The following is a 26109-nucleotide window of genomic DNA, read 5'->3' on the forward strand; positions in this document are numbered from 1 at the left end:
CCTCTACCTGTTTTGTTTTGTTTTGTCAATTCTTTAAGGCTACCATGATCTATTTTATGGAATTTCTTTCCACGTATTCTCTCCTTCATGCTAATATTAAAGGAGATCCCACAGCAACTTGGTATTTTCAAGTTTTTGCTGCAAGTTACTCTGGGAAAATATCAAGATGCTTAAAAAATAACAAATAGGAAGGGCTTTCACATGTTTCAGCATCTCCCAGAGCACCTGGTCTGCCATGTTTACCTACTGCAAAGACCATAGCCAGAAGGGTTTTATTTTCTATCCTCATATCACCTAGAAGGCTTTGCTGCTCCACTGAACTCTCTTGCCACATAAATAGAATTACAAAGTGAGAAAAAGAAACGCAGCCCCTGACATTCAGGACCCGGCCTGGAACTGTCAGCTAGGCCTTGGGGTTGCTACGAGCTGGTGTTTCTCCTGTTTAATGTGAACAATTTCACAGGGTGTCAGCATCAGACAAAGCCATTCCGGTACCATGATGGAGCAAGACGAAAACAAGATCACTCTGTGACTGTGCTTGAACACAGACAAAAACATGGACATTGTTTCAGCAAAAAGAATGACCAAACATTCCGCTATCTTTACTCATATGAATGAAACCTGTTCCTAACCAATTATAACTTTAGCCTATTCTAGTCTTCCCTTTGTTATATAAGAATTATTAAGATACCTGCTTCCTGACAGCACCCAGTTATCCCTGCTTCCTGACAGCACCCAATCTGGAGCAAAACTCCACTTTCTTGGAGCCTCCCCAAAATAACTTAACCAAAGCCCTCATCCTATAATAAGTCATTTCTAATGCTCTCTTACTGAGCTGCCTTGTGGTTCCCGAGGGTATTTGTGCTCCATCACTACAATGAGTAATAAACCCAACTTACTTTGAGCTATAGATGTGTGCCTTGTAGTCCTTTGCTGGAGGGCAGTGGTACCAGAGAGAGAATGGGGCAAGACTGTACAGTATGTGTGGGCCACTTCGAGGACTGAGGTTTTTACTCTGAGTGAGATGTGGTGCCATTGGAAGATTTTACTTTTTTAACTTTCAAAAGTTTATATTTTAAAAATTTTTATAGTAGTTTCCAATTGAGAGAGACATTGCAAGAACTATACAGAGAACCCAAACATATACTACGTACAGATTCACAGATTATTATCAGTTTGCCCATTCGTTTTATATATAAACTTACTTTCTTCTGAGTCATTTCAGAGTAAATTGCAGACATCATCACGTCCTTTTACCTCTAAATAATTCATAGTCTGTTTTCTAGAATAGAGGACAGTCATTTAATGTATGATTAAATCCGAAAATTTAATATTTATACAATATTATTATCCAATGTATAGGCCTCATTCAGACTTTACCAATTGCCCCAAAAATATCCTTTATGTAATTTTTGCTTTTTACCTGAATCATAGATGAACACCTTGAGCACATCTATGATAACTGCTTTAACTTCTTTGAAAATTCCGTCATTTCTGTCATGTCTATTTTTCCTCTGTTGACTAATTTTTTCAGGATCCAATCAAGGATCATGCATTACATTTAGTTTTTATGTAGCTCTAGATTTCTTTAATCTAAACAGTTACTCAGCCTTTCTTTGTCTTTTTTGACATTGATATCTTTGAGAAGTATAGGCCTTTTATTTTGTAGAATATCCCTCAATTCGTGTTTTTTGATTTCTCCTCATAATTAGATTCCGTTTATGCATTTTTGGGTGAAAATGACTTGTCAGCTTTTTTGGAAATTAGTTGATCATATATTTGTGAGTCTATTTCTGAACTGCACATCCAGATCCACTAAGCAATCTGTCGGTACATAAGTCAGTACCATACAGTGTTAATTTTTATAGCTTTACAGTGTATATAGAAAGCAGGTACTGTGAATCTGCCAACTTTTTAGCTAATGCAGGTGCTTTGCATTTCCATACACATTTTAGAATCATTTTGTTAATTTATACAAAATCCTACTGAAATTTTGATTGGGGTTATATTGAAATTATAGTTAAATTTGGAGAGAATTGAGTTCTTAACAATATTGAGTTTTATAATCCATAAAACTGATATGTATCTCCATCTATTTAGGGTCTCTTTTCCTATCAGTATTTTGTAGTTATCAGTGTAAAGGCCGGGCATGTATTTTGTTAAATTTATCCCTAGAATTTCATGTTTGGGGATGCCATTTTAAAGGATTTTTTTAAAATTTCAGATTCTAGTTACTTATTTCTAGCATATGGAAATGTAATTTATTTTTGTATAGTGATGACATGTAACCTTGCTAAACTTACTTGCTGGTACAAATAGCTTTTCTGTAATTTTATAGAATTGTAGGTGAACACATTGAGCACATTTATGATAGCTGCTTTAACTTCTTTGATAATTGCATCATCTCTGTTTTATCTATATTTGCTTCTTTTGACTGATTTTTCTCCTGGGTTTAGATCACATTTTCCTACTTCCTCATATGCTCTTAATTTTTAATTTGATGCTGGACATTGTGAATTCTGTGTTGCTAAGTGCTGAAGTTTGGTAAATTCCTTTAAAAAGCATTGAACTTTGTTCTAGAGACACTTAAGTTGCTTACAGTTCTTTATGGTCCATTTAAGTCTTATTTTTAAGTCTTTGTAAAGACAGGTTTAAGATAGAAGTCAGCAAATTTTTACAGTCAATTTTCTTTTTTTAACTTAAAGGAAACTTTATTTAGTATTCTTTTTAAAGCAGTCTAGTTTAAAAACAAGTTGAGGGACTTCCCTGGTGGCGCAGTGGATGACTCTGCGCTCGTAGTGCAGGGGGCCCAGGTTCAATCCCTGGTCAGGGAACTAGATCCCACATGCATGCAACTAAGAGTTCGCATGCCACAACTAAGGAGCCCACGTGTTGCAACTAAGGAGCTGGTGAGCCGCAACTTAGGAGTCCTGGAGCCACAACTAAGGAGCCTGCCTGCTGCAACTAAGACTCAGTGCAACCAAATAAATAAATATTAAAAGAAAAAAAGATGAATAAGAACCTAATGTATAACATGGTGACTATAGCTGATAACACTGTGTTGTATAATTAAAATTAATTTGCTTAAGAGTTGAACTTAAGTATTCTTATCAAAAAATAAAAAAATTTAAAATAACAATAAATAAATAAAAACAAGTTGAGGTTAAGAAAACAGTATGTTCAGAGAGTGAATATGTTCAGCTGTGCAGGTCATATGGTCCTGACTGAAACTACTCAACTACCATTTCAATGTGAAAATAACCATAGATAATATCAATATATAAACAAGTGGGCATGGCTAAGTCCAGATAAAATGTTATTTACTTAAACAAGTGGTAGACCGGATTTGGTCCTGAGACTATAGTTCCAATCCATGGTCTAGAGACTACTTCCTGCTAGAGTCTCTTTGCTTGTTACTAAATTGTACCCTTTCTGGATTTCCTACTGAATGCCCTGTTTATTCGCCAAGGACTCTCCACTCTGGCTGGCAGTAACTCAAAGATATCTGGTCTTCTGTAAATTCTGGTAATTTTTCAGCTTATATCTGCAAGTTACTGTTTTCTTAGAAGTTGTTCTCTGTCTCTCTTTGTGGATTTTACCCAGCAAACATGAAAATTAGAATTCAGCAAAGCCTTAAGCATATCTCTGGATCTCCTTAGCTACATACCTCCTGTTTCTCCACCACCCTGCCTTGCAAATTCTATCTGTCTGAGACTCTGTCTTCTCAACTCACTGCAACCTCACTTTCTGCTGGGCTGACCATTTTGGAGCTACAGTCTAGAAAGTTCCTCCAGGAAGAAGTCTGGCATGATCCTGTATAGGATTTGCCTTTTTTTCCCTTTCTCTAAGAGATCACAATCCTGTGCTTTCTGTTGTGCAGTGTCTGCGAACACTTGTTTCATAGATTTTTCCCAGGCTTCTAGTTGTTTATGGCTGGAGGGTAATTTCATACCTTCTTACTCCGTGTGCTAAGAGCCAGAGTCCTCTCATTACTTATTTTGATGTTGAAATTATTTCTGACCAGTAGTTCAACCTTTCATCATAATGATGTAATTTTTGGAGAACTTCATTAATTTTTGACACACACACACAAAAATTCCCGGGCTCGTCTTGGACTTTCTCTTCCTTAGCCCCAGACAGACCATTTTCCCAAGAAGACCTAGTTCCTTGTAATGGGGAATAGTATTTAAATAACGTAGAGTTTGGGGCAGAGAAGTAACATTCAATTTATTTCAAATATCACCATGTAAATATTTTTGTAAATATTTGTAATATTTTTATTGATGTATAGTTGATGCATAATGTGTTAATTTCTGCTGTACAGCAAAGTGATTCAGTTATGTGTATATATATATATACACACACACACATTCTTTTTTATATTCTTTTCCATTATGGTTTATCATAGGATATTGAATGTGCTCTACAATAGGACTTTGTTTTTTATCCATTCTATATATAATAGCTTATATCTGTTAACCTCAGCATGGTTCTTTATTGTTTAATGGACCATACAGGGCAAGGGTAGGGTGCAGAGATCAGGAAGGAAAACACTGCAATGCAATCACAAAAAAATGATAGTGGCTTGAACCAAAATAGTAACAGTAGAGGTATGAGATATATTCTAATGGTAGGATTGACAATTGACAGAATTCGCTGAAAGATTACATGTGAGTTATGAGATAAAATGTTGTATATATTATTATTACAGCTCCTAGAACTTGGGGCCATCCTCAATTACAAGATGGTCCGTCATCCAAAATTTGGTTCAGGTATCAAGACTGATGACAGCACATACACACCAAGATGGTTTGAAAATGTCTGTTACTCACATAATGAGGCTTTCTAGGAAATCAAGGTAGCTCCTAGGCATGTCCAAAAGTAGTTTTAGAGAACGAGGAAAGAAAACTGGGATAGAGTTTTATGGTGGTTAGGTGGTGGGACCTGGCTGAGGATTCCTGTGCACAGGTAGGGGCTTGCGTAGTTTGAATCTTCTACCAACAGGGGGAGCACCTGGACTTTCTTACCAGCTTTCCCAGATGTGGAACACAATGCGGAACAAAGTCATACATCAAAAAGTGGAGTCAGACTCTACCATACAGAGCTCCTTACAAGATATTTTTTCACTGAATAACTGGAGTTGCCATTAATACACATGAGAAAGACTGTTCAGTGAGAAAGTTTGGAGGGGAAGAATCAGAGTTTGAATTTAAGCGTATTAAGTTTCAGATGTCTCTAAGGTTTACACGGGAGGTTTTTAACTTTTATAATTTGTTCTTTCTTACAAAATTAAACTGCCTCTCAACGGGGTCACTGCCTAATTGAAACAATATTTTTTTCTGTAAAAATGAACACAGTTTCATAAGAGCCTTAATATCAGAATCATTTAAAGGTATACACCCTACTTTCAAGTAGCTGATTTCTTTGGACAAAACAACAGCCATGGAAAATAATTTAGAAATAGGTAAATAACATTAGTTGATAACTTCCCTTGATGTTTACCAAAAGTGCTTTTTGTTATTTTATGAATAGAATGCATTAAAGCAGTGAAATTTTCTTTATTAACATCGAGGGCTTTCTGTTCAAAATTAATCTTGGGTAATATTCGAATTACTGTATTTTTAAATTATGCAGGTATTTATGTTTTAGATCGATAAAACTTAATCACTGTGACTATCTTAAAATACTAGCTATATTGATTGTGGAATATATCAGGCTCTATGTTTCCATTTAGAAACACATCCAAATTATTTTCTTGTGTGTTTTAAAAGAATTAGATTTTAGCTTGATTCACTTGCTTTGGAGAAAAGCATCTTTAAAACCAGTAAATTTGTTTTTACTCCCCAAACAAATTGGAATTGACAGAATCAATATAAATATCAATTGTATAACATCAAATGATCTAGTAATTTCTCAGGTTCTCAACAGATCCACGAGAGATACTGCATCTAGTAGTCAACACCACCATTTCTGTCCCTCGGTGGTCTTGTGTTTGCGATATTGACCTATCACTGCGCTTCAAGTCATGGATTTTTAAAAAATAATTCTGAAGACAACAGACCTGGGTCCAAGTTGCATTTCTGCTCTTGAAAAATCAGCAAGTCATTTAACATCTATAATCCTCAGTTTTCTCATCTATAAATGAGAGGGTTAATGTAAGTGATCTCCATTTCCATTAAAGCTCAAAAATGCTTTAATGTTACAATTCTGAGTCAAGCTCTGTAATTGAAACATCAAAGGTATTTTGTCTTAACCTCCAATCTGCTAGCTGAACTGGGCACCTAAATAAAAATAGTTTAATCCCACACTGCAAGAAAAGAAAATGGTAGCAATTAACGCAGACAAGAAAGTTTTGTTAGAGACAGAATGCATGGTTGAAACTTATTTTCACAGGCTTTGCGAGTGTAAAGGCCATTTAATTAGGCAATCTTGAGTGTGCAGTCCAAGAAGAGTTTAGCACACAAAATGGCTAGGGGGCTTCAGAACACCAGCCTCCTCCCCAGTGGTTTCTACATGGCCTTCCATTCCTCTCCTGCCACTTCTTCTCTCTTAGCCATCTATTTTCTAAAATGTGAGACCGATCCAGAACATAAAAGCTTTTCTATGAGATTTTATCAGCAGGAGTTTCCAATTCCCAGAACACCTTCCATTAAATCCCTGAATCACTTCCTACCTCTAATGCACACCAATCCTCAATCTTCAGACACTCTGCCTCAGGCCATGGAAGCTACCATCTAAAAATGAAGTAGAAAGTGGTATTACCAGCTCCCCTAACTGGCAGACAAGGAAGATGGGAAGGAAAAAACTTTCAGATACTATAGTGTCACAAAGCAAATGTGAAGCTGATGTCCCAAGCTGGATCTCGGAACAGCTTTTCCTGCTGAAATATTTTCACCCGTGGTGGTTATGTTCTATTGTAATATTGGAGCAGGATAATAATAGTACCTTGACTGTGCATATCGAACTGGTTTATCATTTCCAAAACACTTTTGCTCATTCATTTATTTAACTAATATTTACTGATTGCCTATGAAGGGCCAGGCACTGTTCTAGGCACTGGTGATATAAACAAGTCTCTCTAATTAGCTTAACTTCTCTAGTTTTTACTGTTTTTCTTTCTCTTTAGATCATCAAGTGTATGATCCAAGTGGCATAACTGAGAAGTAGCAGAATCAGTTTGAGCTCAGCTGTTCAAAAGCATTGCTCTTAAACTCTGTGGAAAGGTCTTTATGGTTGACATTGCTTTGTCGGGAAATTGCTCCTAAAATTCCAAACAACTGACAAATAAATGTTTTGGAGAAAGAAAAATCTGTTGGAAAGTTGGATATTACTTGTATATTCATGTCCCTGCTTCTGAGGAAGTATCATATATGTTTGGCTTCTGATAAATGTTGGAGTGCAAGGATGCTGATGGAATGTACTTTCAAATACCCTGTAATATATAAACTCTTATTACCCTAAAGATTTTGTTTCAGGATAAAAAATGGAAAGCCTCACTTTGGCTTTTATATTTTTTGAGTATAGCTGACAGGAAGTGCTGTATTTGGGGAGGACTGGGATACTTTCCTAGATCAATAAATTGATGCTTAATTTTTTTTTTTTTTTCATTTTGAATGATGCTTGTGAGTGATCTATAGACCAGAACCTAGAGGGGATTAGGAGAGAGAGAGGTAGGGGTCAGACGTCCCAAACTCCTAAGGACACCGTGTTTCTTTACATTTTCAAGGGAATCTACTCTTACTACCTTTTAAGCTCACTAATGTGTTAGGAGTGTTTCCTCATCCTTTCTTTGTTTGTTTTCTGTTTTTTAGGTTACTGTCCATATGGTTATCGGGAATGTCAGAATGGCAAATGTTATAAACCGGAGCAAAGCTGTAATTTTGTAGACGACTGTGGAGATTATACTGATGAAAATGACTGCGGTAGCTCCTGTACTTTTGAAAAAGGCTGGTGTGGTTGGCAAAACTCTTTGGCTGAAAACTTTGATTGGGTTTTGGGGGTTGGCTCTCCTCAAAGCCTAAGACCTCCCAGAGACCACACAGTTGGAAATGAAAATGGTAAGTTATTAGGTTGTTCCAGTCACTCTAATCGCATTCACAGTGAGCATCACGTTATCTTCCCTGAGAGCATCTGGAGAGACCACCGTGGTGCCAGGGCAACTAAGTCAAACGTTTAACAAGCGTACTTGTCTCCTGGGACTGCATAACAGACTGCCACAGACTGGGTGGTGTAAACAGCAGACGTTTATTGTCTCACAGTTTTGGAGCCTAGAAATCTGAAATCAAGGTGTCAGTAGGGCTAGTTCCTTTTGAGGTCCTTGAAGGAGAATCATCTGTTCCATGCCTCTCACCTAGCTTCTGGTAGCTTCAGTCACTACTTGGCTTGTAGGTGGTACTCTCCTTCTGTCTTTGCATTGTCTTCCCTCTATGCGTGTCCATCTCTGTGTCTAAATTTCCCCTTTTTATTATAACAGTCTTACTAGACTAGGGCCCACCCTCGTGACTTTATTTTAACTTGATCATCAGCACAGACCCTATTTCCTAACAAGGTCACAGTCACAGGGACTGGAATTAGGACTTTCACATCTTTGGGGGGACACCATTTAACATATAACAGTGAGTAATTAAAATTGAATATTACTTTGATAATTGTAGATAGATGATAATATAAGCTGCTCTCAGGTACCTTTCCTAAATGACACATACTTGTCATCAGTAACCGTGAATTCTGCCACTCATTTGATCATTAGAGAGTCATTTAACTTTTCAGATTCTCAAACTTCTCATCTGTCCAATGGAGATAATAGAATTTGCCCTGTGTACCAAACAGGGATTGTCAAGATCAAATGAGATGATCTGTATGAAGGGGAAAGCAGTTAGAAAGCTGTAGAGACGTGCAGTCGTAGCTCTAAGATCATCTATGTGAAGGGTGCTAGGTATGGCTCACTTTTGCAGTGAGCTGAGGTCAGGTCTCAGATTCATTGGTCAAGGGGCAAAAGACATTAGGAGAATAAAGAAGGGATCCTGAATTCCTGGATGCTACAGAGTAGGAAATAGTGACATTTCACAGGCCTGGGATAAAACAAAGCTCTCCAAGCCAGACCAACCATGACAAAGAAAGGTAGGTGTAAGTTTCATTCAAACACTCAGCTATACATACATAAAATGTTTTGGATATTTGGATACACAAGCAGAAAACTCAATATCTTTCCTTGTGTGTTGTATATTAAAATCCTCAGCCTTTCCTTTATGTACTCAACAGATGACTGAATTCTTGAAAGTATGTCATATCCCTCTATTTGTATTTCATAGACAGTCTTTGCATTGTTTTACAATAACTGGAGAGTTTGGGGAGTCCATGAAATAATTCCTATAACTATCTCGTTGAGTCCATGGCATAAATACCCTGTCAGGTCAGTTAATCTGCATACCGTGAAGTACTTGCTAGAACAGAGACAGTTGGATATTGCTCTGTCAGTGAGCCAGAGGCAATGCTACTAGATTTCCTTTCTCTTTCAAGCAGAAATACCTTTGGCAGTTCAGATCCTAGAAATGTAATTAAAAACCCGAAGATGGAAAAGCTAACATAATCCCCTCGATGTCAGTTTTGCGTTATCTGAATCCCATCTTGTTCCCAGGGCACTTCTTGTATCTGGAGGCTACTCCGGTGGGCCTTCGGGGCGAAGAAGCACACCTCAAGAGTGGTCTGTGGCAAGAAGCCAGCGCTGCCTGCACCATGAGCTTCTGGTATTTTATATCCACAAAAGCCACAGGGTCCATTCAAGTCCTCATTAAGGTAGGATCTTCTCCTGCAATGCCTCTGAGCTTACTGAAGTTTCCTAGAGACAGCACATGGCCAAAAGGAGATTATCCCAACTTTGCTTACCTGGCCCTGGGAAGACTCCTCCCATCAGAGGGAGCTGCTACTTGTGGTTCAGATGCTCTGCGGAGTTTGGTAAACTGGGTGTGGGAACCAGCTTTGAGCCCAGCGTTGTACCCTGTGGTTATGACTGAATCCCAGAGACTCCTTTTACGGTAACAATTAGTCTAAGACACACAAGTTTAGGTATTTCTTTCCCAGTCCTTCTCAGTAAAAGAAACTAGATTATTTGTACATCTGAAAGGAGAGCAGCTATCCATTTTAACTCATGTATGAGCAATCATTAAGGGAATTAATATTAGACATTCTGGTTCTAAGCACACACCGTGCAAAGGACAGAACCGATCAGGAGAATGAGGAAGGTATGATTACATTGAACTGCTTATTAACTATGACACAGTAATGCATTTTCTTACTGTGGGTTAATTAGATGTCTCTGTCAGGGCTTTAATTTCATTTAACAGAGTGACAGTGTTCAGGGACCAAAATACCAAAGTATACATTAATATTAATGAGACATGGTTCATATACCTTTACTCTTTGGCAAGTTACAACAGCAGCAAAAAGGAGATAAGTGTGTGTGTGCGTGTGTATGTGTGTGTGTGTGTGTGTGTGTGTGCACACGTGTGTTCATTTCAAGAATCTCGTTAGAATTCCAAGAAAGCTTACTCTAAAACCATGCTCTAGAGGCCATTGCTGTTTTATCACACACTGGGCTTCAGTGAAGCGCCCTGACACTGATAGAAAATGCCTGACCAGAATACCAAAGGCCTCATATATGTGAATAGCTAATGCTGCATAGTTCATGTTTTATCTAAAACCTGAGTTAACTTTATGTTTTAGGGCTCTTCCATAATAATGCAGAAAAGCCTGCCTAATAAAATACATGCAGCAGTACCACAGTGATTTATTCTTATATTTAAATATGAAAACTTACTGAAATGTATGTAAGGCTTCAAGTTCTTGTAAGAGTATTTTGCCAGTACTCTATTGAATGGGATACTGGATTATATGGTCTGTACTGCTCAATAACAAAAATTCAACTGAGTAAATTTAAAGATCAAATTGCTTTATTGAACGATTTATGAATTGGACAGCATCCCATGTAGCAAATAAATAGAAAGGAGCCCTGCCAAGTTGTAGAAAAGGAAAGGTTTTTAAAGGCAGAAAGGGGGCAGAAAAAGGAAATTACTAGCAAAACATGCATTGCTTCAGGGAAGGTTGCACTTCTGAGGAGGATGGAAGGGTTCTGTTGGGCAGATTACTTTCCTAGTGCTGACTGGTTATGACTACAGTCCTGAAGCAACTTGAAACTGCAGTTAGGTTAAGTGTTAAGTGTTAGTTTCCTGTCATAGGGCTTAGCACAAGTGACTCCATTTTGAGCCTCTTTTCTCTTTTTTCAACAGTACCATGTGAAGGACTTGGTACACTGGATTTTGCTTTTATTATTTGTTTCACTCGTATTTACATTTCTCCTCTCTTATAGTATATTAGTATAAAATGTAAAATTAAACTATTTTGAGATATAAGTCTTCCTATCAAGTCACGTTGAGCTCCCGTGTTTCCTCCAGTTGATTCCTATGGACATTTAACAGCATCTTCAGAGACCCGTTTTCCTACCGTATTAAAAAAAAAAAAAAAAATATATATATATATATATATATATGCCTATTATTCAGTGACATTTATTACAAAGGAGAGAAATCTTTCATAATATATATTGATTTTATATTCATGAATTTTAGGTCAATTGTTTCATTTTTGGTAATTAACAATACATATTTCTGGTCATCATTACAAAGTACTTCTTAGGCTTCTCTCTGTGTGGAACCATGCTGGATTTTTACCTTGCTCATTAGTTGGAAATTGTCCTAGCCAGATGGCAAGCACAGTAGGGTCAGGGATGCTACCTTTTCTTTCTTTCTTTATTCCTCATCTTTTAAAATGTTCCCAATCTATACATATGTTGCCCCTGGCCCAGTTTCCTCTGCCTTTCCTCAGGAATGCCTCCTTCTGTGTTCCCCTCTTCCCTCCATACCAAGTCCAGCACAATCTGGTAGATTCAGCCTTTCACAAAACATTCCTTGACCGCTTTTGCCCACCATGATTATTCCTTTTTTTCTGAGTGTCCCTCACAACTCCAGAAATTCTTCCTGCTCACTGGCTGTTCATTTATATTTATTCTATTTCAATAGATACATTATAAAATATTTAAGGCAAAGCCTTGAGGCTTTAGTCCTTATGTCTCTCAGCTCTTCAGAGAAGGGACTGCTGGATGAAGGGATTGCAAGAGGGGAGTAGTTCCCTCCCAGAGCCCAGTGCTGGGCTCAGGACACCCCTTGTTTGAGTTAATCCTTGTGCAGGAGTGGCTGTTATGCACGACATTAAAGTCTAATCTGGAGAATCTGAAATCTAGGTCTGAGATATATACATGCAATCAGATGCAAAAGGCATGTAACCACTGACCAATAATTTAATGACAATCTAGTTTTAAAGGGCAGTATCGATTACAGATCACAACCAGAATAATACATACTGAGAGTTACATTTACCCACACACACTATTTCATGTAATTCTTAGCACAACCCTCTGAGGTAAATAAAGTGAGCCCCATTTTACTGAAGAGGGTCCCATAGAAAGAACCTAACCACCCTATAGCCACATAGCCTGTCGGTGACAGATGGGAGTTTGAATCCAGGTATGTTTACATCCCAAACTTATGTGTTCACCCCTCACCCTTATCCCCAGTGTTCCTCACTGATAATACTGAGTTTTCTACTCTTCCTAATGAAATAGAGATTCTGTTTTACTGAGATCTATATTCATTGCACAGAATCATTTTTTAAGGGGAAAAATGAATAAGAATTCCTATAATGGATATGTGTGATTCTTAAACTATCCTGTTATAAAGGAGTGAATTCAGGGAAACCCCAGCAAGGCAAAGCTACTGCTTTAGGAAACACTCAGTGAAGAGCAGTACTATTTTACATATTGTCTATATTACATTTTCCTTCTATATTTCCTGCTTTCAGTCACGTGAAGACTTTTCACTAAAGAGATGTGATTAAATCAAATGTAATCTTTGTGTCTTAAAGTGATTGGTGAATTCTGAGAAGATGGAAAGAGCATCTTATTGAGAAATTAACCTTAATTTTTTTCTTTCCTTGAAGTCTGCTTTAGTTATAAATGTAAAGCACACACAATAAAATGAAGTAGCTACAGTTTTTCAAGAGAAATTACTTTTTAAAATACAATAGTTTGCTTTTTTTTTTTTTTTAATGGGAACAAAGAGTCTACCAGGTAGAAGGCTTATTAGCTATCCCTCACTGCTTGGACCAAGGCACTTTGTAAGTGGGATTTAGTCCATGAGAATTGCTTGTGATCCCTGCCATTCCACTGTGTTCATTTAATGGGTGAGTCAGTCAAAACTCAGATGGGCTAAGTAGGAAGTCCAAGGTTATAAGTAAGTGGATGAGCTAGGACTTGAACTCAGGTATTATAAAAATTAAGATTAGAATGTTACACAATCTGATTTCTGTCTTTCTATGAGAGAAGATTGAAAGTTGATCATCTAAATTAAAATACATGGGTCATATCTTTTTCTGAATGTAGTAATAATTCATTTTTAAAATAGTATGTTTGTTCTTGAAAACATCTATCATTTTTACCTACCATTTAACTCATTTACATTCAGTATTAAATTTTGCATTACATTTAAATGTATTACTTTTCAAACCATCTAAGATTTAAAACAAAATATGAAACAAATGTTCAGGGGTAGAGTAAGAGTTCCACATAAAAATTAACTTGTTTTTACAATTATATTTAATTTTACACATTTTTCTGGTCACTTGTTTTCTGATGGGGTTAATTATGAGTAATATGTTGATTTTAATATGCTAAAAAGAATTTTGGGGGAATTTTAAAATTTACTTGTGTTTGATAAAGTGTTTTCATAGGTAAAAAGTCTATCTAGTCTCATCACGAAACAAAAGACCTTTGCATCTTTTCAACTAGCCATGTGAATAAAATGCAGGAACACCTGCTACCTGAAGGGCATTATTGTGTTTTAGAAATACTCCATCTTTGATAAACTGTTGATATTTTAATCAAGATGACTGCGTGCTGTAGGGAATTTGAATCTATTTGACTGAAGGCATTCAGGACTATCCATTATGCCATCATGATAGAAAACATAATATATTCAAGCCAGAAGTGGAGAAAAATAATGTATTTCAGGAGAGCCCTCCTGATTATAGCAACCTAGTTATGATGCAAGAACGTAATTAAATTAGCTTATTGCTTTATCTTGCTTAGTGATTCAGAGAATTTTAGAGCTGGTGGGGTCCTTCGAAATATGTTTAAACTCTTCATTTTGCAGATGAAGGAATTAAGATTATGAGGTTGTATTTCTTGTCCCAGCTCATACGGTATTTTAAGAAAAAAGTTCAGATGTAAATCCAATTTTTCTGACTTCTAATTCAGAGCTCTTACATACTTCCTGGAAATTCTATCTAAAAATCATATTCAATATGGAAATACAGATTTTGTTCAATAGGCAGTGGAAAATGTCAGATCAACAAAGGAAAGGCCAGATTCCTTTGCCTACTTAGAAGCCTGGAAGTTCTGGTTCTGTTTTACCCTCAACCTAGCAAACAATGAGCATCAGTTGGGTTTAAGAGTCAACTGGAAAAAGTGGGCATTCTCCATCCATCCTAACCCACCACTACCCTGTCCCCGGCACACACACTCACCACAGAAGGTTTACAACTAATTGCTAATACTAACGTGCCTAAGAGTATGTCAGACAGATTTTTATATTTACGCATCTTTTGATCTCTTCGGCCTACTGAATATATGTTGCTATTTTAGTCACATTGTTGGGATTTTATTCATTATTTCAGAGTAAAGGATGTAGAGAATATGGGTAGAGAGGATACATGGAAGCTGGATAGAGAAAATCGATTTTTCAAAGACTGTCACGTGCATTGGGGGCTGTAAATCCATTAAACTAAACTTTAGTACCAGAACTTTATTTGCTTTTCTGGCATTGTTTCAGCACATTAACAATTCAATCTGCGTAGATTGGGGCGCTACTATATTAGTGACCTTGACCAAATCAAGGGAGAAAAGTTGATCTTTGCATTTCAAGCTATAGCCTTGCAAGAGATCAACACACCCAGAGTTTTATTAATTAGTTCCCACAAGATCACAGTGCCATGATTTATGTAAAATAAATGTTCCTTAGAGAACATGGCAATGTTTATTTCGGGTTTATTTTTGACTAAGTGAGATTTTTCTCAACTTCTCACTTCTTCCTTTACCTCCTAGTGCTGCCCCCTATGACTCACAGGCAGCCAGTGGAGTCCCTTCTATTAAGATTTCTATTAAGATGCTAACAACTTAGTTAAATTGATCCCAGAGTTTTACTTTTCAAGAGACTCATAGGGTCAGCTCTAAAGATTGTTCTCACTACTATTACTGCTGTTTCACTTCCCTTTCTGTTCCCACTGCTGCTACTGCTCTTGTGACAAGCCTCTAGTTATTGACTAATTTTATTAACTGAAGTATAGTTGATTTACAGTGTTATGTAAGTTTCAGGTGTACAACAGAGTGATTCAATATTTTTATAGGTTATACTCCATTAAAAACTATTATAAAATATTGGTTATTTTCACTATGCTGTACATTTCATCCATGTATGTCATTTATTTTATGCCTGATACTTTTTACCTCTTAATCCCTTCTTCTATCTTGCCCCTCTCCCCACCCTTCTCCCCACTGGTAACCACCAGTTTGTTGTCTGTATCTATGAGTCTGTTTTTGTTTTCTTATATTCATTCATTTTGTTTTATTTTTCAGGTTCCACATATAAGTGAAAACATACAGTATTTGTCTTTCTCTAACTTATTTCACGTAGCATAATATTCTCTATGTCCGTCCATGTTGTTGCAAATGGCAAAATTTCATGTGTTTATTAATGGCTGAGTAATATTCCTTTATGTATATATATGTATGTATATGTGTATATACATATATATATACACACACCACATCTTCTTTATCCATTCATCTGTCGATTGACACTTAGGTTACTTCCATATCGTGGCCAATTTCTTTTTTCTATACAATGTGCTAAGTCTTTTTTTACACATAGTAATTCACTTAATTCACTTAATCTTCAGAGTAAATCTGTAACAGACCATGAAATTGAGACCCAGGTCACATAAATAATAAGTGGTGTTCTCAGGATTAAAGCCAATTCTAACTCCAAAATCCATGCTCTAAACCACTGCACTCAACTTCTGCTGTTAGATTTTAAAACATTCTCATACCCAGGAGGCAAATATATTACTGTTCATCAAAGTTTTCCAGTGGCTCTGAGATCATACAAATTAGAGATTTCCATCTCTGCATATTAATAAATCCACAGGCCTGTCCCCACACATGTTAGAGAGGGGAGGGGATTACTTTGTGTTTAGCAGCTTCTGTAGTTTTATTTGTTTGTTTTTTAACAGCTTGTCAACATCTAGTAATAATAACCGTATTTATCTAAATCACTCTACCTCATATCTAAATAAAATAAAATAAAAATAAATTCTAAAATAAAATTCTAAAAAAAATTCTAAAAAATTCTAAAAATTCTAAAATAAAAATTTCAAAATCATGTTTAATAGTTACACTTTAATGTTGGTGAAGAAAGAATGAATTGGAAGCAATGTAATTTGATTTTTATAAGAACAAAACTAGCTAGATGAAAGCTCTTAATTTTTATTCAAACACGAAATCTTTAAAACTTGCAACCATCTATTCTTTCAGAATCTTCCCCTCTCTCTCTCTCTCTCTTTCTCTCTGCCTTCTAGTAAGATCAAACTTGATAACTATTTTTCCCTCTTTGAAAACTGAGACGTCTAAATTAAAAGCAGAAATCTTCAAGATCAGGGGCTCTTAATCAATAGGCTGCGTATGTGTTTGTGTGTGTTACAGACCTCTTTGGCAGTCTGATGAACTTCTGCATTACTTCTCAGCATACTGTTATAAATGCATAAAATACTAGAATTACAAAGAAACAAGTTAAATTAATACTAATTACTAAAATATTTTTTTAAATCCAAAATGGTGACTTAGTAAACTTGTGTTAAATGACAAAATCTAGCAGAGGATGAGATAACTGCTACTATTTCAAAGGGTGATATAAGCATAAGTGATATTTTTGAGATAATCATGGCACTTTAAAGTGATATTAAAATATTTGTTATTATTATTGGTGAGAAAGTCACAGGTACTATTAATACTTATGATTTGTTGCCTGTATTCACGATTGAAGAAAATACCAAAGTTTAGTTGAAGTTAGTAAAAATAAAGATGTATTTCCCTCATCCATGTTCCAACCCTCTTGAAAACCAATATTCTGTATATAAGGGGTCTTGAGAATTTTTTATTTTGTAAGGGTATCTACCTTATATGTTCAGTGTTAACATTTATAATCAAATACCTTATCTGAGTAGGAACTTTCTGCATGGAAAAGCAACTCCAGTTCCCAATAATTGAAACATAAAGGCATTGAAACATAAACATAAAATGAAGGTAACATTCAATCTGAACCAAGTTCAGAGCAGGGTAGTTTTAAATGGGCTTAGGTGCTGCCACAGCAAAGAGCTGTTTCAGTCGCTGGTTATCAGGCTCACGGCCAGGTAGAGTCAGCAACTTCCAAACTGACTGCTGACGGATTAAAATATTGCGAGATTTGTCACCCAGATTCAGGAGTGTCTTTTCAAATGTCGTTAAGTAGTCACGCTATTGACTTTCTGTGTAATATAAGATCTGGGAGAAGAAAGGGAAGAAAAACAATATTGTAACTTACCTCATTTTTAAATTTAACTTTAATTTTTAAATTAATTTTAAGGTATAATTGGCCAGTAGCTTCACTTGCTTACTCCGTATCTGCCGACAGAAACTTCATAGGTGCGATTGTTGTATATGGACTGCCCTATGTAGAAATCCCGAGGGCAGGTTAATTTCCTTTCAACTTTTGCTTACTTCCCGATAATATTTGCATCTTAACTGTTTAAAACCAATTTACCATGGCAAAACATTCCTTTTCATTTTATTTCATTTGGGGGAGTGAGGGCAGTGCCTGAAAAATTAAAATAGTCTTCAGCACATGAGAGTAACTCTTTCTGGAACTCATAAGTTCTCATCAATTAATTTTTAACGCCTGCTCAGTTAATTTTCCTTGGAGTTTGCAACACACGTTTCTACTGAAATTGGTTAGAATTGCTTATCTGTGGGCTGACTGCTGTAACTGAATCACACGCCTGACTCAGAGGCTGCTACAAGGTTGGTGATACGTTTTACCAATTATAGATCACAGAATTGGAGTAGAGAAAAACCCTATGGTTCACCCTTGTATGTATTATCAAACTGAACGTGAAAATCCGAATAATGTTGGCAATCTTATCTCTATAAGAGATGAATAGGTAACACATTCCTATCTGTAATCTCTGGTGAATTTTAGTTACAACAAATGTTTAAAACCTATTTTTAACCATGAAGAAATATTTAATTTACTTTTTCCAGATTGGTGCATCTCTCCACGTCTTCTAAAGAAGTCAGGAATATTTTCTAATAATCTGTAAATTGTGCCAACAAAGCAGGGTAGCAAATTCTGCTGTGATCCTACCTCTGTGGATCCCATTATGTGAGAGATGTAAATAAAGGAAAGCTGGGCAGTTTGGATGTACTGTGTACTAACTTAGACTGTTTACTGCTAATTAACAATATTCCTAGTTTAGGACTACAACTTTTCTTTGCAAGCTCAATCCCAACTCTTTTCACCCCTTGCTTCCATTCATGCATTCAAATCAATCTTCCGTGAACTTCTACTGAATATACATGCCTTGTGCTCATGGAGCTTGTGAGTTTAGAGTGGACTTAACTGTTGGCAAAAAGCAGCAGTGTGGTACTCAGTCTATCAGAAACAGTTGGAGCTCTCCCACCAAAATTGAATGTTCTTTGATATTTGATTACCCTCTTTTGAAGTTGTCCTCTTTCTGAGAGGATGACTTATGACTTGCTGTGCCATATTCCTGGAACAGGAAGCTCTCTGAGGTCCACAGGGTGGGTCCTAGATGAGTGGTATGTGTTCCCATACCACTGAGTCTACGTCTCATGACCCCACCACACTGCATCTTGACTGTCTACGTGCAGAGCTCTATTGTCTGATGGCTAGGGAGCTTTCATGGTACAGAGACTGTATCTGCCTTGTTTCCTGTCTTATCTGTAGCATGTAGCATAGGGCCTCGTGTATAACGTATAATAGGTGTTTGAAATGAATGAGTGAACGTACAGGATTTCCATATACAATTAAATGCCGACTATAGAGAACAAACCATCCAATATTCTAGGAATTCAAAAGCTATTAAAATATTTGTGGAATGAAAGTGTTTAGAGGAAATAAGAGAAATTTGAACTGGATCTTGAAAGGTAAGAAGAATTTGGATAAACAGAGGAAAGAAGGGAGAATATTTCAAATGAAAGAATGCATAAAGGTAGAGAAGTCTAAGATGTATTCAGTGGATCCTGAATTTACCAATTATCAGGTAGTGATTAAAGATATAATATTAATGATAATAATAAAGTAAGCATTTATTTGACCCTTTAAAGTTTACAGCATACATTTGTTTATCTGGTACTATGAATTTATTTTTGTTATTTAATACAGTATTGCTTACATTTACTGTTTTTGTCATTTTCAGTCATTTCTGACTTTTTATTATCTTTAGCTTTAACTTTATAACCATATTTATTGAGTAACTTGTAATACATTTATATTAAATAATGTTCCAAATTATAAATGCAGATTAGCAATTTGTATAAACACTAGTCATAGCGTTAATCAAATTTAAAATAATCCCAAACTGCTTTTTGAACAGCAGAAGAAAATCAATTGAAAAATCAAATTCTTGAAGATTATTTTTAATGAACTTAACTTTAACTTCTGCTTGAATGAGAAAACACATTTCAGCTTAGCTGCTAGATATTCATTCAAGCGTTGTTGACATTATTTTCTTTTCAGCAATTGACATGATGGGTTGAATAGCTTTTGTAGATTTAAATTAAAAATACATAAATTCTTCATTTAGTTCTTATAGCCCAAGTTATATACAAAATCACTTAGGTTAAACATAAACAGCCTTGACAAAACAGTCAATGGCAGCCAATAGGCCCACAGTGGTTACTTCTCATGATATGACCGTAAGATTGAACAATCAGTCAAGAGAAGGTTCTCCAGTCAGAACCATCTATTCACCAGCATTTTGTAGCACTCGTCTTGCGTACATTTTATGTAATTTTCCGTATCAGTGCTGCTCATGTGATATTAAAAAAAACCAACAAAATTAATTAAATATTGAAGAATAAGATTTTTCTGGGTAACATTGAACTTTGGAAGGCCACACACCATTATAATGTCTAAGATTTTACTCCCCAAGAACTAATTTTTAACCCCATTAAAAAATGTATGTTATACCCTCCTACATGCCTCTCTGCAAGTCCCATTTGTGGTGTTCTGGGAACCCTCCTTCTTTTGTGAGGGACATGATTCTGCATCGTTTGTAAGGGCAAGCTTTCCAACTTTTAACACCATTGCTAAACTTAATTTTTCCCTTAAACTATTTCTCATCCAGTAAATAGTGCCACATGTTATCCATTCACATTTATCTTCTATGCTCTTATCCATGCCTTTTCATTATCCATAACTTTTAAAAATCTATGACTTTTTCTACATTCTTCTGGCCCTTGTCACTTTCTACCACTATCTTGAAGGTAGGATACAAGTACAATTTATTTTTGTTTCCTCCATAATAGTTCGTTTTAGGCACATAAAGTACCTGTTAGAATAAATAAGACAGATTTCCAATATCTCAGTGAACTTAAATATAAACAAGGAGAACAATATGTAAGTATATAATAAAAGGAATTTACAAAATGGAAGATCTGGGGGAATATTTGGGATGGGACATAAAGATGGAATTGTCTATGCAGTCTAGACTGAGTCTTTATTCTTTACGAAACCACTACCTTTGTGGTGCTAATTTAAAACCCTGTATCATCTTGTGGTTGATGTCATTCTCTCCAGAATGGAAAAATAGACAGATAAGCATGGACTTCACTGAATTACTGTTCTTTTTATGAATTAGACCATTTATTTATGGATTTACTTTATGGATCAAGAATTTAACATTTTATTTCCTGTATCATATAGTCATATATTAAGACTTTAACATGCACATTTCCATGACTGAGTCACTGAAGACTGTTGCGGATTACAGATACAGATCAATATTATTTTCAATTCAAGATGTGCCATTTACTACATCCTACAGATGGTCATTGTACGTTGCTTTGTCCTCTTTTATGCTAACCTCCTGGTGGCAAGAGAGCATATACTTCTTCAGTATTACGAGCTGAGGGATCATTATTCTGAGTGTTAGCAATTGAAGTGACATAGAGACTTGAGGTCAAAGGGAAGGGTGAAATAATATTTTCTGTGAATTTATGGATTTCTTTTCATCAGCATTCATGAGCCCTAAGGACTTTTAGCAGTCATATTTTTAATGAGTTAACTTGACTCTTTTTGACTTCACTGGGGTCATGCAGCAAATAAAATCTCACCAAAGTTAGAGATGCATATGGCTTCTGAATTACAACAGAATGGTGAGAAAATTATTTAGTTTAGAAGAGGACTCAATTTTGAAGGGGGGGATATTTAAATTATTTTTGAGAAAAGTTATGTTAGGATGAAAATAATAACTTTCTTAGCTTCATTAAAATTGGAGCTAATTTTTCTTTGTAGTCAAAAAACATACAGAAACACACATATGGGAACATACATATATTGAAAAGCAGAAAATTATACTTCAAATGGCACTAAACAAGCTAAGTTTTTGCCAAGCAATTTTTTTCTTTTTAAAGTTTTTTTTTTTCCTAAAGATGTCTAAACAGAAGATAAATTAAGAAAAAGAAATAGTCAAAATCAAAGGACATTTTTTTCTTTTTCATTTTCTTTCTACATTTGAGCACAAAATATGATGGGGACATATAGTTGAATTTTTTTTTTTTTTTTGCAATTTACTTTGTTTACTTAGATAAGGAAAGATTGTGAACAGTTTTATTTTTACAGATATACAGTTAGTAGTTATTTTATAGTGCATCTATGCTTTTTTTATTACTACTCTATCCACACAGCAAGAAACATCATTTGCAAAAACTCATACAATATTTCAGATAACTCAGTACTTGAAAAATATTTTTATACTTTATAAAATGGTTAAAGGCACACTGTTGATCTGGAGCTCCAGATAATTTTTTTCCAGATAATGTATTTGTAGCTAAGATGTGGTATTTTCTATTTCACATTAGAAGTTTCTGAGATATCCTGCTTTCTTGAAAATCTCCCATTTTTTTCCCCCAAACTTTCTAGCCCCAAACATATAGTATTTTTCTGAGTAGCTTAGATACTATTAAATTTCTAAGAAAATTTTATAAATGCAAGCATAGCTGGACAGTGACCTAGAGCCAAATAAATGGCAGTGCATGGTTTTGAATGACTGATGGATGATTATAGGTTCACTTTGTTTTCCTAGGTCTCTGGGGGGAAGTGATAGCTCCATATTATATTTTTGCACACACATAACGTGTATTAACTTTTTTTAAGTCAGCACTTTTGAAAAGTTCTGTTAAATTTAGAAACTTCCAAGTGAATCACTAGGATCAGAATCATTATACAAGGCTCAGTACTCAATTCATCCATCTGTACCGTCTCCTGTATGATAATTGCTTTGAAAGTACATGAAATTCTATACACCGAGAAGAGAAAGAAACTTACTAATTTTTTCCTTGTAATGGCCTATGAATATATATATGTGAATAAAAAGTCTATGTATGTATTCATGAAAATAATTAGCATTTTATTCAGTAGGAATTTCATAATGACAACAAAAAAATCTTGCAAAAGTTTGATTTCTGAGAAGAGACTGGAAATGAGGCATTGGTAGTCTTTTGCATGTATTGACATTAGTTTAATTTTCTTAATATTTCTGAATTTGGTAAGAATACTTAAAACATCTTCCTTGGGACTTCCTTGGTGGTCCAGTGGTTAAGACTTCGCCTTCCAAAGCAAGAGGTGCAGGTTTCATCCCTGATTGGGGAGCTAAGATCCCACATGCCTCGTGGCCAAAAAACCAAAACACATAAAAACAGAAGCAATACTGTAATAAATTCAATAAAGACTTTAAAAATGGTCCACATCAAAAAAATCTTTAAAAAAAAATCTTCCTTGCTGTATCTGAAGAAGGAAGTAAGAGCTACAAGTAGAACGTAGAAGGAGATGCGTGAACAAAATCATTACTTTTATGGAAATTTATGTTCATAAGAAGGGCCATCTCCCCTTTGAAGGGTAACCATTATCTAATATTTTTGAGCTTATTTTTATATCCCCCGGTGAATCGCTTACCAGAAAGCTGCTTCTCAGCATTGTGTACTTTTACCTGAAACTCTCAACAATGTTTTCAGCCATTGATTATTCTGTTCTAGTTTCTGTCTGGGACTCTGAGACCCCTGACTTGATGCTCTGCTACAATTACCTTGCTGTTTTCACTAAACATAGAAAACCATATTCCCCTTTGATCTTATCCATTCATTCAAAACAAAACCACCAACACAAGACTTAGGTGTATGTCATAGATTTTACAGAAGGGTTGGATCTAATGAGTATTTTGGAAAGTAAGAAGGGAAACAAAATTAGTTCTCAGTCTTACTCCTTTGCTTCAGTTTTTTTTTTCTTTTTGCTTCAGTTTTGACCTTCCTTTGAGCCTTTCAAGGAATCACATGATCTGTCCTTCCAATGCATAGGGAGATACCAGTTTCAGATAACACCACTCCTAAACATAGCAGTTGTTCTTGACTTTGGATGCATTTTTTCTCCTTTTTGCCAGAGTGATAAAAGACACCACAACTTAAATCAGCACATCTCCCAAGGTGTGAGGTATTTAACTGACAGAATTTCATAGTGGGCTTCAGGATATGTCAGAAGATTACTGGACATGTAGCCAGAGAGAAAGACTTAGATTTGAATCCCAGATGTGCCACTTATTACTCATGACCTTGGGTAAATCACTTTGCATCTATGAGCCACCATATATATGTATATATACATATATACATATACATATATATACACATATATATATGTATGTGTATAAAATGATGGTCATAATATGAGGTAAAGCAGTTTTAGGATCATCAAACCCAAATAATAATAGGTGAGAGTGTGCTTTGGAAACTATAAAACATTTAACAAGTTTTAGGTCATTTTTTTCTATTAATTCCTAATGAAAAGTGAGCTTAGGAAAGGGAGAAAAAGTAAAATTTAGAACATATACTTTTGTTCTTTTGTTAAAAATAAACTGTATGAATATATATATCATCCAAAAATGTGTTCTGTCACTTGTCTAAACAGGAGCTTTCATATTATTTCCGTTTAAGTGTCCTTCTCTTTGATGCCAGAATTCATTACCTGTGTTTATTTTCACACATTGTCTGTTTGGATGCATAGAACTTTGTGCCTGTGTTCACTGATAGCTGAGCCATGATGAGATTCCATCAGGCGTTAAGCTTAGAGCACAGGCTGCTATTGTTTGCTTCCCATAACGTGGCTAAGGATGTCTCTTATTTAGGAGATAATGTTTAGAAAAGCAGAATGTTGTCATGAGGTGGGTTATTCATGACAGATACGTACCTAGGTAAAACTAAGATATTCGTTGTTTTGTTTTGTTTTTTTAATTTCATGTCATTGTAGTTTGAATTGATAAGCATAGGTTTTTAATTTATCTTTGCTGTGTTGGGTCTTCATTTCTGTGCGAGGGCTCTCTCTAGTTGCGTCAAGCGGGGGCCACTCTTCATCTTGGTGCGCGGGCCTCTCACTATCACGGCCTCTCTTGTTGCGGAGCACAGGCTCCAGACGCGCAGGCTCAGCAGTTGTGGCTCACGGGCCTAGTTGCTCTGCAGCGTGTGGGATCCTCCCAGACCAGGGCTCGAACCCGTGTCCCCTGCGTTAGCAGGCAGATTCTCAACCACTGCACCACCAGGGAAGCCCCAAGATATTCATTTTTAAAGTAAAGGAAGGGCATTGAGATATGCCAACATAGTCCATTAGAAAAACATGATTCCCCATCTCCCACATGACAGATGTTCAAATAATCACCATATCTCACAGATAGAAGTGTGTTAACATGATGTAGTGCCACAGACAACTCATTCAGTAGTCCTGTACGGAGGAAAAATCCAATGCCCACACTTGGTTATCAGAGTACCGCTTCTCCAATAAAGCACTGAATATGAGGAGGATAATCTAATGATTAATATGATTTTAGATTTTTTTTTTAGTTTTCTATGTATAACCCTGTGTCCACCTTCTTTCTCCAAATACATGTACAACTTTTCTTCCTATTTTAAATGAGGTGGGATCTCTCTTAGCTGATGAAGGCTAACTCCTCCACCTCTGGTCTTGATTGTACCCCCATCCATTCTAAAACCTGGCTGGACATAAGCCTGGATTAAGTCTCAAGCTTTAAGATCCAGAATCTGTACTTTAAACCAACTTACCCTATTGCCTCTATAAATAAGGAAAGAATTCCTGCAGATTGCTAAAGCATAGCCAATGGGCAAAAGACATAAGTAGGTATTCCACCTAAGAGAAGGTACAGACGGCCACTAAACATATGAAGAGATGCTCCCCCACTGTAGTAATCAGGATAATGCAAATCAAAACACAAGCAGCTAGTATCTGTATGCAATTGCTGAGCAGAAATTTAAAAGGCAATACCAAGTGTTGCCAAGAAAGTAGAACAAGCAATGAAATGTTTGTATATTCTCGGTAGGAGTGTAAATTGGTATAACAATTTTGGAAAATAACTGCAATAGTAAGTAAAATTGAGATGGCATATATCCCATTATCCAGCTCTGTTTCTTGTTTGTATATTCTCTAGAGAAATAATTGCTTGTGTGTCCAAGAGTCATGAAAAGAATTCAAAGCAGAGAGTTTATAAAAGCTCTAAGCTAGGACTGACCCAAATGTCAGTCAATAGAAGCATGACTGAATATGACTATTCCCATAGCACAAAAGGAAAAGCAAATATCAAATTTTCACACATGCTCTTCCTTCAGCA

General features: G+C 35.9%; 1 protein-coding gene across 1 annotated transcript in view; it reads left to right on the forward strand.

The window, feature by feature from the left end:
• MALRD1 (MAM and LDL receptor class A domain containing 1) overlaps positions 1-26109 on the forward strand; it is a 567689-nt gene that overhangs the window by 287809 nt on the left and 253771 nt on the right. The window contains exons 27-28 of the mRNA XM_060121258.1: positions 7812-8057; positions 9638-9795. Coding sequence (XP_059977241.1) covers positions 7812-8057; positions 9638-9795 — 404 coding nt within the window. The remainder of the gene's footprint in view (positions 1-7811; positions 8058-9637; positions 9796-26109) is intronic.

This window comes from Lagenorhynchus albirostris, chromosome 1 (assembly GCF_949774975.1).
Source record: "Lagenorhynchus albirostris chromosome 1, mLagAlb1.1, whole genome shotgun sequence".
Lineage (NCBI taxonomy): Eukaryota > Metazoa > Chordata > Mammalia > Artiodactyla > Delphinidae > Lagenorhynchus > Lagenorhynchus albirostris.